At 42.6% G+C, this 18411-nt stretch overlaps 1 protein-coding gene across 2 annotated transcripts in view; it reads right to left on the bottom strand.

Annotated features, from left to right (window-relative positions):
* Positions 1–4825, bottom strand: part of LOC310864050 (leucine-rich repeat and fibronectin type III domain-containing protein 1-like protein) — a gene marked incomplete at its 5' end in the record, with an annotated part of 48429 nt that extends 43604 nt beyond the window's left edge. For both annotated transcript variants that reach the window (XM_083772592.1, XM_083772593.1), the window contains 2 exons: positions 2879–3079; positions 4646–4825. In XM_083772592.1, coding sequence (XP_083628718.1) covers positions 2879–3079; positions 4646–4825 — 381 coding nt within the window. The remainder of the gene's footprint in view (positions 1–2878; positions 3080–4645) is intronic.
* Positions 4826–18411: the final 13586 nt, after the last annotated feature.

Below are 18411 nucleotides of genomic sequence, written 5' to 3'. Positions count from 1 at the left end.
GACAACACACACAATATTTTGGACCAAACAAATAATTACAAAGAAGAAAAACAACAAAAGAAGTATTTTAACCTGCCGTTTTTTTCTACTTTCTAGTTCTGAAAGGGGGAGGGACTGGGACGCTCTATTACACCAAAGAAATAATTCTCCACCTGCTCCATTAGCTTCTTTTGAGTGGATTTAGTCCATCTTCACCCACTTAAAGGTTTTACACTGCATGTTTCATACAGCGTCTTAGGAAGAAACATGGTCTAACTCTCAACGAATTTCAGCCCTTATAAGTCGGGCAATCACACCCGTGTGAACTGAGTGGTGCAACTCCCCCCCCCCCCCCCCCTCCTCTCCTCTCTCTCTCTCTCTCATTAGCAGGCAACAGTATGTATGTGGCAATGTCACACCATGCCTGGGAGCCGTGCACAGAACATACTGAAATATCTACCGGTACTTCAAATATTCTTGTGTAGCCTGTGCAATATAAAGAACTGCATGGCACCGTCAGACAATATCCTATCAAAATACATGAATGCAGTATGAAGCAGGCCCTAATAAGTTGTACATAATATGCATTGTTGTGTCCTACCGGACCTATAGCACAAAGCACACAACATTTTTGTTGCCACTGTCTTGTGGTCCCTGAGTTCAAGTTTATTTACAATTGTGCCCCCTGCCTAATCTAGTTGAATACCCCTGGTTTACACAATACATCGCTGCCAATATTATAGGTCTCTTTCTCAATAAATGCACTGAAGGAAGATGCCTCCAGAGCTGTACACACAATTACCCCCAAAAAAGCATTTTCTGATATTGACTTTTCCCGTAAACTGTGGCTCCAAATAGGCTATCTGACAACAAAATCCTGGCTGCCCATTGCTCTTTAGACAGTGAGATGCACCCGCACCCAGAACCAAAACAAAAACAGCAAGGGTCTTCAAAACGAAATTCTGTCCAAAATGATTAAATGCTCACAGAAACATATCAAGCACCGTTGGTTATCTAGGTCCTATAGGGACATACAGTACAGAAGGCATGGCTCAGCAGAGAGGGCTCACTGTATGACAGGCAAGATGGAGACCTTTCCTCTTCTAATGTGAGACATCCGTCAAGGTGAAATAACAACAGGAAACCCTTTATTATTTATTTACACCATCCACCATGGCTGCCTGGCTGTCTGCGGTCAGTGGCAGCCTCAAGCGTGTTACACGGTGCCAAGGACGCTGGCACGGATGTGCATGTTTGTTTCTAATCAGTAAGAACCTCGCACACAGCACCTGCAAGCTCATGGGAGCTATATAGAACCAGTGGACAATATGTGTTTATACTGCTGCGTGCTACTCTCCAACTCTTTATTCCTTGTGTGTGTGTGTGTGTGTGTGTGTGTGTGTGTGTGTGTGTGTGTGTGTGTGTGTGTGTGTGCGTGTGCGTGTGCGTGTGCGTGCGCGTGCGTGCGCGTGCGTGCGTGTTCACTGTGTTGTTGTTCACTTTAGGTTTTCGTGGATGGAAGTGGTTCTGTTTTATGATGCAGCACGAGCAGTGATTTGTTTACATGCACGCACGGACACGTGCATGCGTGTTCCACACATTATGTGGAATGTGGAACAAAATGTGGAATGACCTCCATGAAAAGATGTAGGTTTCTTTACAAATTGGCCTACAAAAAAGAAAAGAAAAAAAAAAAAAATCTATCCGGAGACCACAAAGGGAGGTACGGTAATTGCATACCGGTACATGAATATTCCCATAGAATGGAGGTGCCATTCAGTGTCACAGTTTTTTCCAGTTTTTTTCTCCCTTGTACATAGTGTTTTGTATTTGTGATAGGACCACAATGGAAACAAGTCCCCAGAACTTCTTTGTGTTGTCCTTTTGGCCTTGATGTCTGACTGTACCACGTGCTGTTTACATTTCTGACTAATAAAGTATTCAATCAATCAAGCAAAAATCTGTGGTGGAAAAAATACTCACATTCTTTACTTAATTAAAAGTAGCAATACTGCAATGTAGAAATACATTGAAATATTTATAATACAATATTCTGGTATTCCAAATGTAAGTATGTATGTAAATGTAAGTAAAAGCACAAAAGTATTGGTATCAAAAGTAGATCGTCTATTTTCAAATGGATGAAATGGATATAGGGCTGAAGTGGGTAGCATAGCAATATATGTTTTGTAATATGAATCCAAATCAGTAACTAAAGCTGTCGAATAATTGTAGTGGAGTAAAAGTACAATATTTGGATCTGAGATGCAGTGGAGTAGAAGTAAAAGTATTGGAAAATTGGAAATACTCAAGTAAAATACAAATACTCGTATTGTACAGAATATAAGACGACTCTGATTATAAGACGACCCCCATTTTTTTTCTTTTTTTAATTGTGGAAAAATAACATTGGATTTCAAATAGTCGAGTCCCTGATTATAATACGACCCCGTTTTTTTATATCTAGATATCTAGATCTTATATTCAGGCCAATAAAGTACCTCAAAATTGCACTTAAGTACAGTGCTTAAGTAAAAGTACTACTGTAGTCACTTTCTACCACTGTCAATCAATCAATAATGAGGTATAGTTAGGGATGTCCCGATCATGTTATTTTGCTCCCGATTCGATTCCGATCATTTGATTTTGAGTATCTTCCAATAGGGATTTTTCCCGATCCGATATTTATATTTTTATAGAACACTTATGCCATATCAGTACAATATCCAAAACTACAGGCAATATCCAGTCTAAAATCATGATATGGATATAATATTGATACTAGGGATGTCTCGCTCCGTTTATTTCTGATCATTTGAAAATGGCGTGATCGGCCCCCGATTTCACACGATCGTATCGGGACAACCCTAGTTATAGTTACTAGTATATAGTAAAGTACCTCGAAGGCTCTCTCTGATATGCTGTGCAGCTGGTTGTTGGCCAGTATGAGGTGGCGGAGGTTGACCAGGCCCTGGAAGTGCGAGTCGTCCAGGGAGGTGAGGCGGTTGGCGTCCAGGTGGAGCGCGTGGAGGTCCTGGAGGTCAGCGAAGGCGTACGGCCGGATCTGACTGATGGTGTTTCTGCTCAGGGTGAGGTGGATCTGCATGGGAGGAGGGCAGTGGTGGAAAAATGTACTCACATTCAGGGCTGTACTGGGTCAAAAACCCGGCACTGACATTTGGCCCAATGTGTTTTATACAGAGAGCCAGAAGGCAAAGCTCTCTGTCTACCCAGCAATCTTCCTTCCTACTCTCACCGACGTATATGGTCATAAAGTGTGGGTCATGACCGAAAGAATAAGGTTGCGAATACAAGCGGCTGAAATGAGTTTTCTTTGTGGCTGACATCTCCCTATAGCGATTTCAAACGCCTTAAGACAAGCCTACTCGTCATGAGCGCCCTGCGTAATTAATTTATATGACGAGTATAACTGCTGCTATATATTCCAAACTTTGTCGGACTGAATCATCTCTCAATTGATTTCTCAATACAGCTTTCGGCAGACCAAAGGTGAACAGACAATTGAATATGTCTTGTCTGTGGAGGGTTTGTTTGTTTTGTCATGTCTGTGGAGGGTTTGTTTGTTTTGCCTTTCCTCATCCTGCACAGAAAGGTCAGGGCACAAGGTCGTGCACAACACTCTCTCTGAATACGGTATAGGCATTCAGTGTTTTTCTTATAAGTAGTGTAAGTAAAACATTTTATTTTCTTTCATATATTTATATATATAGATAGATATGGTTTGAGAACCACTGACTGCACACTATATGAAACAGAGCCTTAATTAGTATTATCGGTAACACCTATAGGAAAAGTTATTCTGTGTCCATAGAGCCTATTGCTTATACTCAGTGATCCACACAGGGAAGTGAACCTTTAACCTGTTTGCGGCGTATTTAATGCACACAAAGCTAAACGTGCAACATACGCCCCCCCCCCCCCCCCCCCCCCTTCCCCTCCTGACCCAGAAATAACAGTAGTATATTTGCAGTGAGCGATGCATGGCATTTCACATGGTCAGCCATACTGTAGAGCAGTGCTGTATGTCAGCAAGTTCCTAATCATTTAAAAACTCCACATAACTTCAGGGAACACAATGAGAGGGACACTCACTGCCCAACCTTAAATTATTGTTAAACATCTGCATTACTTAATTTACAAGAAGTCTACACAATTAGAGGATGTAGGATAATTTATTTTGATTGTTTTCTTGTTACTTCTCCTAATTAGACCACATCAATACAGCATGGAATTGTGGACAAAACCTTATCCAACCGCAAAAAAATATCCCTATTGTGCTGAATATAAGACTTTTTTTTCCCCCAATGGAAATATCCCCAAAAACGGGGTCATATTATAATCGGGGACTCGACTATTTGACATTCAATGTTCTTTTTCCACAAATGAGTCTTGAAAAATGGGGGTTGTCTTATAATCAGATTCGTCTTATATTCGGCACAATACGGTATTCTACGTTTTTGGGTTGAGACCTCATCAAATGGTGGTCCGTGGCTCAAATGTTGAATAAATAATGGACCTCGACATGAAAGGGTTTCTAAACCACTGGTCTAGAGACAGCCCCATATGGAGCGCTACCACTGTGAAAATGTAAAGCGTCGGAGTGGTCTAAAATCCCACCACACCAGCGGCACTCCTCCTCACTCACCAGGCTGGACATGTTGGCGAAGTCCCGGTGCCTCAGTGTGGTGATGAAGTTGTCCATGAGGCGCAGCTCGGCGGTCTGCCGGTCGATGTTGGGCGGCACGAACAGGAGGCCCGTCTTAGCGCACAGCACCGTGTAGGAGGGCAGCAGGTTCTGACACGTGCAGCGCTTCGGACACAGCATGGGGGGGGTGGGGGGGGAGGCCGTCGTGGCCGAGGAGGGCGAGGGCAGGCCGGAGAGCAGGAGCAGGAGGAGGAGCACGGGGAGGAGGGGAGGCGACAGGAGAGGGCAGAGGACGTCCATGGCTGTTGTTGCACTGCTGGCAGAGAGAGAGAGAGAGAGAGAGAGAGAGAGAGAGAGAGAGAGGAAAACGAGATAGAAAGGAGTCAGATTTGATGGATGGATGGATGGATAGGTAAATCATTTCTACTTTGTCATATGCTGTGTTAAAAATAAATAAATAAGCATAACCGATCTATTATGTGTATAAATGTAACATTAGCATCCGTATAGCTTTGTCATGATACACCACAGCGGCCGTGGACTCTCCCAGAGCAGCGGTGGAATGAAAACGGGGTCAGAGATGATTCACAGAATCAATACCTTTACTGGATCAATTTTTAAAGCGGACTGGGAAGTCAGGTCCCGTTTGTATTTCCTCTTTATTGAGATATAAACAGCAGGGAAGCCGAGGTCGCCAAGACAGCATGCAGCCGGCAACACAGCAGGGTGAGTTTCGATCTGTGTGTGTGTGTGTGTGTGTGTGTGTGTGTGTGTGTAGTGTACACCGCATAGTAGCATCAGTGGGCACAGTAACATGCACATTTATTACCAGATGCATCACCAGTATTTATTTGAACGATATGCTTTAAGAGGGTGTCAACCAATAGTGTGTGTACAAGGAGAGAGGGAGAGAGAGAGAGAGAGAGAAAGAGAGAGAGAGAGAGAGAGAGAATACAGGAAAGAGGATTAGTTGGAGGGAGAGAGAGTGAGAGAGATAGAGGAAGGTGGAGACCAGTAGGTGGGGGTGCCGGGCAGAAGATGGATGTGGTAATGAGAGAGACAGAGAGACACTGCAATACAAAATGTTGCATCGCAGTTTCAACTAATCTCATTATTGCGACCGTACAGTAGGTCGCCGATTACCTGCAAAACCTGACCGCCAGTCGTGTCACACCTTGTGACATCATCGCCTTGTGACATCATCTCCATGTATGGCCTTCTCCATATATCACGACACTGACCTCATCAAACCCTGGATAGCCATACATGGAGAAGACTGGACTAGATCTGCATACTGTATATGGAGCCGGCCAACAACTCTACATCTGGAGCTGAGCTGTTCTGACATTCCATAATGTTGATCCTGTCCCACCCGTCTTTCCTCTTCGATGTCTCCCTTTTTACTGATAACTGTCCATTTAAACTCTAGACGGGCCTGCCCCAAAGTTAGGCAGCTGCACTAATAACTAAGGTTCTCAACAGGCCACTCAAGACATGCTCCATATAATATATATATTATGGTCATTACATATGTTGATCTGACCCCCCGCCAAAGCACCAGCCCAGCAGTCTGCGGCCATCACCCAGGCGGATGCGTGCCGAGGTCACTTCTCGCCCTCAGGGCGTCTTACTGGTATATAAACTAGAGAGCGGACTGCCCCACCACAGCTACTAATTTCAATGGAAGTTGCTCACTGGCATTTGAAGCACCCAGAAGAATACTGAAGAATACATGTTCTGCGATTTGGGCACCAAAATTTGGTGCCCAAATGCGGAAGTGCTAACTTCCATGAACACGCCTGAATCAATTAATGAACGAGTTAAACGTGTTAAAAACCTGCAGCTGCGCACTCTTTTGCTTGTGCATATACAGCATGTCTCCTTGAGCCAAAAATAAATAAAAGACTAAACCACTAATTGTCCACTATTTTATAGGCAAACAGCCGCAAACTCCACCCTAAGGCGTGCTGCCACCAGTCATCCCAGTACATGCACTGGGTCTACGTTCCCAGTTCCCTCCGTTTTGTTTTTTCCGAGTCAACCAACAGTGTGTGTAGTGTACAAGGAAAGAGAGAGAAAGGGAAAGAAAGAAAGAGAGAGAGAGATAGAGAGAGAGAGAGAGAGAGAGAGAGAGAGAGAGAGAGAGAGAGAGAGAGAGAGAGAGAGAGAGATGAGAAGAGTGTGTAACAAGAGAGAAGTTTGAGTTTATGCAGCCTATCTCATTGTGCTGAGTAAGTCATCCAGAGCAGATCGGAAAAAGTGAATTGATATCTATTAACTTTTGATTACAATCTGCTCAACGGACAGAACTGCACAGTGCTACATATCACACTTTAGTTCTTTATTTGAATCTAAGGATACATTATGGCACCTTCTTCTCCACGCAGACAAACTGCCTATAACAGCCGAAACAGAGAAGTATTTGGCAAGTTGTTTGGCTTTGCTCTTTGTCATGCCAGCTATTATTAGGCCACTCGTGGTCAGACTCAGTACATGGCCCAGGCTTCCAAATATCAGTATGGCGAATCTACATCGATACCCGAGGATTGTTATGATTCCAAGTAACTTAGAATGTTTATCTTGGAATGCCTGGTCCATGTACAAATCAAAGACACAGCCCACCTCCAAAATCAGGACTTCCTTGTGACTGGTGTCAACAAAAACATCATCTGGTGTATATGGGATGTTATCAAAGAAATCGCATGCACAACTAAACCAATCCAGTAACACTCTTGAATGTTTAAATACATTGCTTCACTGGTTGGCATATATTTTCGAACTGCTTCAGAGATCAACAATATGGTCCTGGCACGCACGCACGCATCACAACAAAAACACCGAAGCTCTTACTAAGAGGGGGGGATATATTCTGATAGAAGTATTGACAATATTTTATTTACAGTGCTGAAATATTAACAACTCATTATCTCAGCCCAGCTAGCATACAGAATAGTGAGCATGGAGGTGCGCACTCACAGACATACAGACAGACAGACAGGCACACCCTTCTCAAACATATCGGACAGATAATAAAAAAAATGCTGTTCACTTCCGGCACCCTTTACCCCCCACTTCATAGCATTCTTTCCACTCTCTCTCTCTCTCACACACACACACACACACACACACACACACACACACACACACACACACACACACACACACACACACAGTATAGGAATGCTTTTAGTGATTTCTAAGTTTAGACTTAGGGAGAGTCAAAAGAACAGTGTTAAATGATTACGGTTAGAAACCAAGCACATAAATCTTCTCAAAGGCAGCTACTATTATGAATCAACTTACAAAGCTATAGATGTGTCGTCAGCCTGTTATTTCATATGCTTGTCTTAATGTTTTGATACTTTGACAGTATACCTTTGGCAACATTTTGCCTACTACTGTTGAGTTGTCACAACATGGCTTGAGAGACATGACAGGTAGGCATTGGATACACACAATATCGGCAAAACATAATTTATTTACAAAACCGACAATTATTGTTGGCATGATATATCACGTATAGAAACAACTCAGCTGGAAATATCCTTGCAGAGTATAGCATTATATAATATGACGAAGCACAAACTGACCTGAGTTAAACACAAATAGGCCTATATGCAGGTGTAATGCCCAGGAATCGTATGCATGGAAATCCAACATCTTAACCAATAATCCAAAGGGATATATAGATATTAGACCTTTGAGGCCATCAGGCAGAGGCTGTGAGCCACTCTGCTACGCACGCACGCGCGCACACACACACACACACACACACACACACACACACACACACACACACACACACACACACACACACACACACACACACACACACACACACACACACACACACACACACACACACACACACACACACACACACCCTCAATTCCTCGCACACAAATAAGCATCAGCACATACCAAAATAAGGACACATGCATAGAGACAGAGGCTATACCATACACGCACGCACACGTGCACATCATGCAGTAGGTGCCAGCTAGTTAATTGGGCATGCATGACACCTTATAGCCTGATAGCAAACACGCACGCACGCAACACACAGGGTGCTAATGAAACAACACTCTCAAAGAGAAAATGAAACCCCGGGAATGAAGGAAAGGGGAGGAGAGGAGGGGTGGGAATGAAGGAAAGGGGAGGAGATGAGGGGTGGGAATGAAGGAAAGGGGAGGAGAGGAGGGGTGGGAATGAAGGAAAGGGGAGGAGAGGAGAGGAGAGGCGGGAATGAAGGAAAGGGGAGGAGAGGAGGGGTGGGAATGAAGGAAAGGGGAGGAGAGGAGGGGTGGGAATGAAGGAAAGGGGAGGAGAGGAGGGGTGGGAATGAAGGAAAGGGGAGGAGAGGAGGGGTGGGAATGAAGGAAAGGGGAGGAGAGGAGGGGTGGGAATGAAGGAAAGGGGAGGAGAGGAGGGGTGGGAATGAAGGAAAGGGGAGGAGAGGAGGGGTGGGAATGAAGGAAAGGGGAGGAGAGGAGGGGTGGGAATGAAGGAAAGGGGAGGAGAGGAGGGGTGGGAATGAAGGAAAGGGGAGGAGAGGAGGGGTGGGAATGAAGGAAAGGGGAGGAGAGGAGGGGTGGGAATGAAGGAAAGGGGAGGAGAGGAGAGGCGGGAATGAAGGAAAGGGGAGGAGAGGCGGGAAGAGATGAGGGAATGAAGGAAGAGGATGAGGATGTTCAGCACTGCTGTTTTTTTACAAGCCGCAGTTACCATTTCCTGCCAGCTGGTGGGGATATTGCTCTACACTGCGTGCACAGACATATGTATACACACCCACCCACGCATGCACGCAGAGGAATCTGACGAAACTGAGGGAATGAGCAAGCTGAGAGAGAGAGACAGAGAGAGAGAGAGCATTTTAATGAACAATATGAAATGATTATATATGAATATAATCAATATTGAATATTGTAATCATTATTTACAGTGTGTGTGTGTGTGTGTGTTATGCAGGGACGATATTGGTTAATTCACGATGATACGATACGATTCAATGATTTCAAATTGATACAGTAACTATTTAGCAAAGACAATAAATCTGTGTGAAACGTGTGGATACTATATATAGTTCAGTTATTTTTAAGGAAAAAAACATTTATTATTATGGATATACTGTATAGACAGTTATGTTCCTAAACTGTTTTGGTCAGTCAGAGTTGCCATAGCTGCAGTAGTCCCGCGAGACTACCGGAACGGGAGTTCAGATGGTGTATGTGCTTAGCTGGCTGGTGTCCACACACAGATCCCTGTGCCGTAAGCTATTGTTTGGTTGTGAATAAACCGGTTACTTGAATTTAAACTACTAGTGGTTCTTTATAACAAAATAAGTAAACATACTGTAAAGTAAACACAGTGATTCTCTGGCAAGTATTTAATATCGATACATTTAATTATTTGCATTGCAACACGTTACTCACTATCTTTCCTTCACTGTTCCTTCCCGTCTTTCCTTCGCTATATGCCTTCCTCTCCTTCACTATTTCTTGACCAATAGAATGCCCTCAGAAGACCTGATAAAGGAACCTATAATATCTCAGTGTGAAATCCTCCTCATTGTTGTGCTCAACAATACAAATAGTTGTTTAGGTCCTGGCGGTTGGCACGGCGGTAACGGCCCCCCTCTTAACTCTGAGAGCCTCACAGTCAAAAGCAAAACCAAGGCACTTCAATCTATTTCACTGCAGCTCCTTTGATGTGGTGAAGGGAAGGGAAATACATATATTTTCCAAGAGATGAAACTAGATGAAGTTTATAACAAATACATCAATACAAAGAGTAAACAATTTTTTTAAAGAAATTAAGCAAACTCGCGGTTCCCTTTTATCCTCTCAAGCACAACAAAGAGCAAAATATGTAAGCATTAATTCCAGGGCCATGTATGCACTAAATTAGAATGTTTCTCTTTGTTCTTTGTTGGCTATGGGTCATGTACAGTAAAAAGGAGATGCTTAAGAGGATAGTTCACTCCCAAAAGGACTTTTTTTTTTTAAATTCATGGATATTTGTTTAAGCCAATAACTTAACTAATCAGAGTCAGACTATCTAAGTATATACTGCTGGCCAAACATTGCAGAATGTGAAGCTTGTCAATATAAATATAAACATTTTTAAGTGGTGCTGTGTGTGTGTGGGTGGCTGGGTGCATGGCTGGGTATGAGCACGAAAACAGCATGGTTGTTTTTCACCACATGTGCGCAACCTAACGCACACACAAACACACATGCACGTATTAACTGTATATATGATGCTTTCGGGTGTGCCAGTACAGTACAGTAGAGGGTACATTAGAGGGACCGGTAACTCTGTCATTTCTGAACCGTTTCGGACGCGGGGCGGCACGCCGGAACCGGCACGGCCCCCTGGGTGCGTTCCTGTGTGTCTGGACCTCCCCCCCCAGGAACCCCCACACGGAGTTGCACCACTCACTTCACACGGGTGTGATTCTTTTAAATAAATGGGACCAAATAATTTACTAAAAACATATCATGGTGATTGATAGAAGACTTGTTTTTTCCTGGGCCCGCACAGCAACACTAACTGGCACTTCCTCATTAGCCTCAGGCAATATTTTCGAAGCTGGCTACTTGATAAAAACCTGTTTAACTTGTCCTTGGCAGTAGATGTCATTTGAAGAGCTTTTAAACAGATGGGAGACGTACGGGAGAAGCCCTGACCTGGAATGTAGAACGGGGAGACTTCCAATGCTGGACAGATGAACAGCCCCGTGGCTTTAAGCCACAGTAGCTTCCTATGTACATTCTGTGAGGCAGCTGTGCAAGCCCAGTTAATATTGAAGATATTTGACGGCTTGTGTGTGTGTGTGTGTGTGTGTGTGTGTGTGTGTGTGTGTGTGTGTGTGTGTGTGTGTGTGTGTGTGTGTGTGTGTGTGTGTGTGTGTGTGTGTGTGTGTGTGTGCGTGTGAGAGAGACCAGATCAAGGTTATGAAGTCTACACCTGCCTTTTCACCTCCCAGAATTAATACCTCCAGAGGGTTCACCAATGAGATCTGGCATCCTGGCACCACCCCCTTCTTGTGCACAGTGCGAGCCACTGTCAACACTGATCAAATCCAGACCGCTCGCCTACACAGAAGCCCACCTACAGAGAGGTCGATGGGGAATTCATCCATACAACTCATTTAGAAAGCACTTACAGCCTTTGTTTCCACCTAGTAAACCTTTTGATACGCCTTTAAGGTCGTCAAGGCTACGGGCAAGTGCTACGGGCTAAGATGGAGTCTGAAGAGGTGGGTTTTCAGTTACGGCGGAAGATTGGGAGTGAGTATGCAATTCTGATTGCGATGGGAAGTGCATTCCATAGTTTTGGAGCCGCCAGAAGGGAGAAGAGTTTGGAACTTGTGGAGCGTTGTTCCGGCGTTTGTAGTGAATGTACTTCCAGCTTCCCTGCGTTGGCTGATCTGAGCGTGCAGCTCAGGAGTGTTTGTAGGGTTCAATCAGACTGGCAAGATATAGAGGTATATCTTTGGTTGCTTTTAAGGCAGGGGGAGAATTTTGGCTGGTTGAAGACCAAGCGAGCTGCAGCATTCTGGATCAATTGGAGAGGCTAAAATGCCGGTAGGCCAGTAAGGAGAGAGCACCATGCAGTACAGAACATTTGGCCAGTAAGGAGAGAGCACCATGCAGTACAGAACATTTGCGTTGGCGTACATGGCAACCACAGGCACAGCAACCCCTTCGCTTGAGGACACGACCTGATACGCCCTGTGTACATCCTGATACGCCCTGTGTACATCCTGATATGCCCTGTGTACATCCTGATACGCCCTGTGTACATCCTGATATGCCCTGTGTACATCCTGATATGCCCTGTGTACATCCTGATACGCCCTGTGTACATCCTGAACTCCTAAACTGACCTGATACGCCCTGTGTACATCCTGATACGCCCTGTGTACATCCTGATACGCCCTGTGTACATCCTGATACGCCCTGTGTACATCCTGAACTCCTAAACTGACCTGATACGCCCTGTGTACATCCTGATATGCCCTGTGTACATCCTGATACGCCCTGTGTACATCCTGATACGCCCTGTGTACATCCTGATATGCCCTGTGTACATCCTGATACGCCCTGTGTACATCCTGATACGCCCTGTGTACATCCTGAACTCCTAAACTGACCTGATACGCCCTGTGTACATCCTGATACGCCCTGTGTACATCCTGATACGCCCTGTGTACATCCTGATATGCCCTGTGTACATCCTGATACGCCCTGTGTACATCCTGAACTCCTAAACTGTGAACAAATTACCCACGCTGTCATAACCGTAGACTCACTCACAATTGTCCACCGTAGTCAGACTTCACCTCACTTTCCTTGTATGCCTTCTTGTAACTTTGTGTTTATGGAGATATATATTTTTGTTACTTATGTAACTCGTTTGTTTACTATTAAGTTCATGCTTACTTCGATCTCACAGTCCAAGTCGCCCTGGATGATCATGAGATTGTCTGCTAAATGCCTATACATTGTAAATTGTTAACTAAATGGGGCGACATGATAACTGAGTGGTTAGGGCGTCTATAGGCCTACCACATGGAATTAGCCTGGCAGCAAGTCCCCATGCTTTGACACTCATCAAATAAAGTCTCAAAATTCCCCCCAATCAATAACCTTTTTATTCAACTAAATGCAAGTGCTAGTACCTTAAATGAACACCACTGCAGTCAATAAGACTTCATTTAATCTATTCATTGCATGAGAGCATAAAATACCACTGAGTCTTTTACAATTAGCAATGTCAGCAGTCTAATGTGGCTTCTAGCTAATGTAGCTAAATGATTGCTCCTATAAGCATAATCCAGGATTTTATGATGCAAAACAAATTGCCTCATTGGAATGGAATCATTAAAGTTTTATAATCAAATCTAGGGCGTTCAGATTACGGTAAAACAGCCCATGCTATGCAGTAGGGGTGTAACGATACATTTTAACAGCGATACGATACAGTACATATCACGATACATGGTTGACGATACAATACATGGACGATATTGGTTCATTATGGCGACACGATACGATTCAATGATTTGAAATCGATACAGTAACTTTTTTAAATACATTGACATTATTTTTAACCCCTCTTTTTATTTTTTCTTCTAAAAATTGCAAAATACCCCACACAAAAAATGTAGTATTGTAGTATACAATTGATAATTTGCATAGCAAAACGATTCGATACCGATTATTTGCATTTCAAAACGATATGATACGATACATAGTCAATGTTGCTGTTTTCATTTCGATATACTTCGATTCTTGAAATTAAAAATGATTTTTCGATGCAGTTACTATATCGTTACACCCATACTATGCAGACTCTTGCAGAGTTCAACAGACTGTAGTTTAAACTCAAAGGATTGCATTCAGGAATAATATTATTTACACTATAATGGAGCCGTATACCGTAGGGCAACAACATTTGTAAATGACTGGTTATGCAGGGAATGGTGGTTGAATTATGCATTTCAAGCTGAATTAAAATCAATATGAAGTGACTTATAGGTGATTGTACTGTAACTAAGGACCTGTGTGCTGGAGTGGTTCTCATTCATATTAATGTTGCCTGAGGAACATAAATCATACCAATGAGGAGTTGATCTGCTGTCCAGACAGACAGCTGACAATAATGTATTATGTAGCACTAGCATGAGGCCTTTAGCACAGTGATTTTCAAGGATCCCCAGTTTGATACGGGTTAGACCAGGGACCCCCGCTTGATAATCATTTTCTTTTTTGAGTGGCGCTAGCCCCTCCAACGTCTGACTTCGAAATTACATCATATGGCAGCCAAGCCTATATGGATTTTTTTTCTTTTTAGATTTATTTAATGATAATCTAGACATCATCATTTAAAAAAGTGAATTACAGAATCAAGATTATTATTATTTTTAAACAAGACAAGACAAACTCAAAAAAGAAATGACAAAAAACGCATATAAGGACTTTTAATGTTTGTTTAGGACAGCAGTTAAACAAACATTGACGATGTGAGACGTCATGTGTGGCAAATACATCTTGCCCAATATGTTTACCCCTTATCCCTAAACTTATTTGCCATTTTTTACTGATTAAAAAACATTTTAAAATAGTACAAATAGCCGATCTACAAGTTAACAACGTGTCGAGGTAGTGTTTAGCCTAAATATTAGGCTAAACACCAGACAGTCCACTGTTACCAAAAGTCCTAAATACTGAAATGAAAATCTAATGACTGCCCTGCTCTGTCATGCAGGTTGTTTGTTTGTTTGTTTGTTTGGATAGCTGAGGTGCTCTTGGTAAGGGAAAAACATGACAGAAATAAAAATGTCTAAGCCAATTAGTGATGGTGTTCTTGGTGCGTCCAAGGCTACTCTTGAGAAGGAAAGAAAAGTAGGACAAAGAAGAAAGGAAGAAGAAAATGTAAACTAGTACCAACCCATTAAATCCGGGAAAGCATCTGTGTAATGTTTGATATTTCTCTGAAAAACTGATGTTGCTATAATATATTATATTATAGCATAATATATATATATATATAATATATTATATTATAGCAACATCAGTTTTTCAGAGAACATTACGGATTTAGAAGGCATTTGTAGAATTGGCCTCATACAGGTCTTAATAGGCTAAATACTGGTACCTCTTTGTTACATTTAGAGTAGAACAGTCTTGTGGGCAGCAATAGCATCAAAGTCTGTTTGCAACCTTAATTAGTATGATTAACACTTGCATTTACCTACTCTACTATTTCATGTCAAAATGGCTACTGTGAAAAATTCTAGTGGACATGTCCTTCACTATAGGTACCAACCCGACTGTAATGATAAGAGAAAAACCTTAATGCTGAGATTCAAAACACAATGTAATTTAAACTTATTCTATGAACTAAAGCTGAAAAACTAAACTAAAGCTGAAATTGGTCTCAGTGTGCTCAGGATAAACACTGGCCAAGACTTTTGAGACATAATTATTACACCTTTAATATCTAATATGGGCGTTAATGATGCATGAAATCTAAAATTCATAACCGTGATATGCTTGGAACAGCTCACGGACGGGACTCATTAGTACAACTCAAATGTTTATGGCATTTGTGGCTGTGAGAGAGAGAGAGAGAGAGAGAGAGAGAGAGAGAGAGATTGCCATGTCAGTCAATTTCCATCACTGTCAATATCCATCACATTACACACATAATAATAATAATAATAATAATGAATTGCATTTTTATAACGCTTTTCCAAGTGCTCAAAGCGCTTTACAATGGTTCATTCATTCATACATTGGGAGGTGAAGCGGCGAACAGTCGACGCCAGTGTCCTCACTTCCCACATTCACACACCAATGGTGGCAAGCTCACACTGACCAACACATTGGGTTCAGTGTCTTGCCCAAGGACACTCGCCTAAACTAATCAATGGGGTAGATTTCGGTTGTTTTGTCATTCATATTAATTGGCACTACTGCAGGTCTCACATGGCTTATGACTGCATCACCTGACCATCAGGGACCAGACCAACCCCTCCATAACTACAGTACGCTAATACTCTCCCGTCAGGCTGCAGGTACTGTGTCAGACTCTGAGCCTTAGCAATGCAAATCAGCCTACTAATTGGTCCCTGACTGACTAACCAGCAGGCTCTTTCTGCCTTGTTCCGCCCTGGTTCCGCCTTGTTTATGATGAATTTGCTAAAACATATTTTTTGGAAAAAACTAAAAACAAACATGATGCCCACTTTGCCCAGTCACTCACCATGCTGCATCTGTGATGTTCCTTTTTACTGACACCAAGTTTAAAATAAGAATTGAGTGCACAGAATATCAATATGAGGCATCTGAAAACATGTTATTTCAATGGTAGTGGATGGAGACAGAGGATATTTGTCCAACCACGAAGAGGGGCACAACCATGGGTGGGACTTGACAAAGGGTGAAATTGTGGGCGGATTTTGCGGACAAGCAGTAGCGTAGGACCAACCAGAGCCCAGTATGCAAATTTAGGGCAGGCTTACCAGGCTATAAACAACCAGGGCCCAATATGCAAATAGGTCTAACCAATAGAGTCCGTTTGAATCTTTTTGTAACCACCCCTTGGAAAAAATCCTCACTCTGAGAGGGACCAGACTAATATCCACGCATTGATATTAGTCTAGCTACGCGGGGCTAAACCGCTCTGCCGTCAGGCCACAGGTACTGTGTCAAACTCTGTCTGAGTTGCCAACTGTGTCATATTGAGGCTGATAGAGCAGCTGATCGAGCATTAATGTGCAGTGGAAGTTAGTGGAACATTGTTCCAGTGTGGGGGGCAATAACTGAAAAGCTGAGAGCGTACCCTGCATTTGTCAACTTCATTTTTATAGTGTTCCGGTTCCAATTTCGTCCGCTCAATTCTTTGCATCACCACTTTCTATTTCACTAGTTTAATCTGTATCCTGACCCAGTTCTCTATTCTGATTGGATAAAATTGGTATCCCGATCTGAAGTATTCAAGATACATTTTCTTTGTAATATCAACACATTGCTGTATTGTTTTCAAATAACTTTGTAACTCTCTGAAACCACCTAATAAATGCACTTGCATGGAACCACTGTGCCACACAAAGCCTATAGAAACGCATAGAAATGTCACCATAGAAATGTAATCAAATCAACATGGGAATACATGGGAACAAATCCCCAGGACCTTTTTGTGTTATCCTTTTAGATTCACTATAAGTTTGGCCTTTCTTTCTGTCTGTGACTAATGAAATAAGAGATTGCTAGCACAGAACTAGCCCAGCCATGCAAGCAGGGCTGAGGAGCTCTCAGCTCACCGATGTGAAGGTAAATTGGGTATTAAACTGAGCGGAGTGAATCACACAGGTTAATGATGTGTTCCAGACGAGCAGAAGAGGAGAAGCTGTGTTTCTTCATACTGTAATTGCCTTCCTTCAGGAGAACTCTTGTCTCTTTCTTTGCATTAATTTGTCCCTCGATCGTGACCCTGTGAAGAATCCCAGCATCTTATCCCGACATAATATATTGGGATAAGATGATATATTATATCATTGCTGTCAGGCAGAACCTCTATACACTAACCTGTCACACAAAAGCATCAATAAAATAACAGTTTTGCACTAATGAGGTTTCCACTCGACAGAGACAATAGTGTCTTCAGCAGAAAGTGGAACTGCTTGCTGGTAGATTGTTCCATCACCAGAGATAATTGAATAGAAGCAGACGTCACAGATCTACATGACTGTTCGCAAGCTTCTCAATTAGCTTACTGTGTACAAGTGGGAAGATGGGACAGGGGAGAATTACTGGTATATCAGCCTGATCAAACTATATAAACTTGCAGTAGGTGGACAGTATGGTACAACAACTGACTTGAAACCATGCCTGAAAGTGATGACAACCTTCTTAGAAATGTAGTGGAGTCAAATATTGCAGTTGTCTTTGAAATGTAAATGAGTAAAAACCTCAAGTAAATAAATAAGTAAATATTCAAAAATGTACTTAAGAGCATAATAAAGAAAATGTGCTACATTTAGCCTACTCACTTAAACCCACTAACACTGTTAAATTAAAGATGTGGTGAAATGGTTAATTTGGGCATTTTATTTTGAAGTTTCAGCCTCAAACAGCAGAATCTTAGTTTCTGAACCAATCAAAGCGTCGCAACCCTTCCAGGCTATGGGACGGACGTCCATCTCATGCATGACCACATGCAGTGTCATTTGTAAACAAAGTGACAGAGAGACG

Source organism: Protomyctophum parallelum (assembly GCF_964188405.1).
Source record: "Protomyctophum parallelum genome assembly, chromosome: 9".
NCBI lineage: Eukaryota > Metazoa > Chordata > Actinopteri > Myctophiformes > Myctophidae > Protomyctophum > Protomyctophum parallelum.
This window is presented reverse-complemented; position numbering and strand designations above follow the sequence as displayed.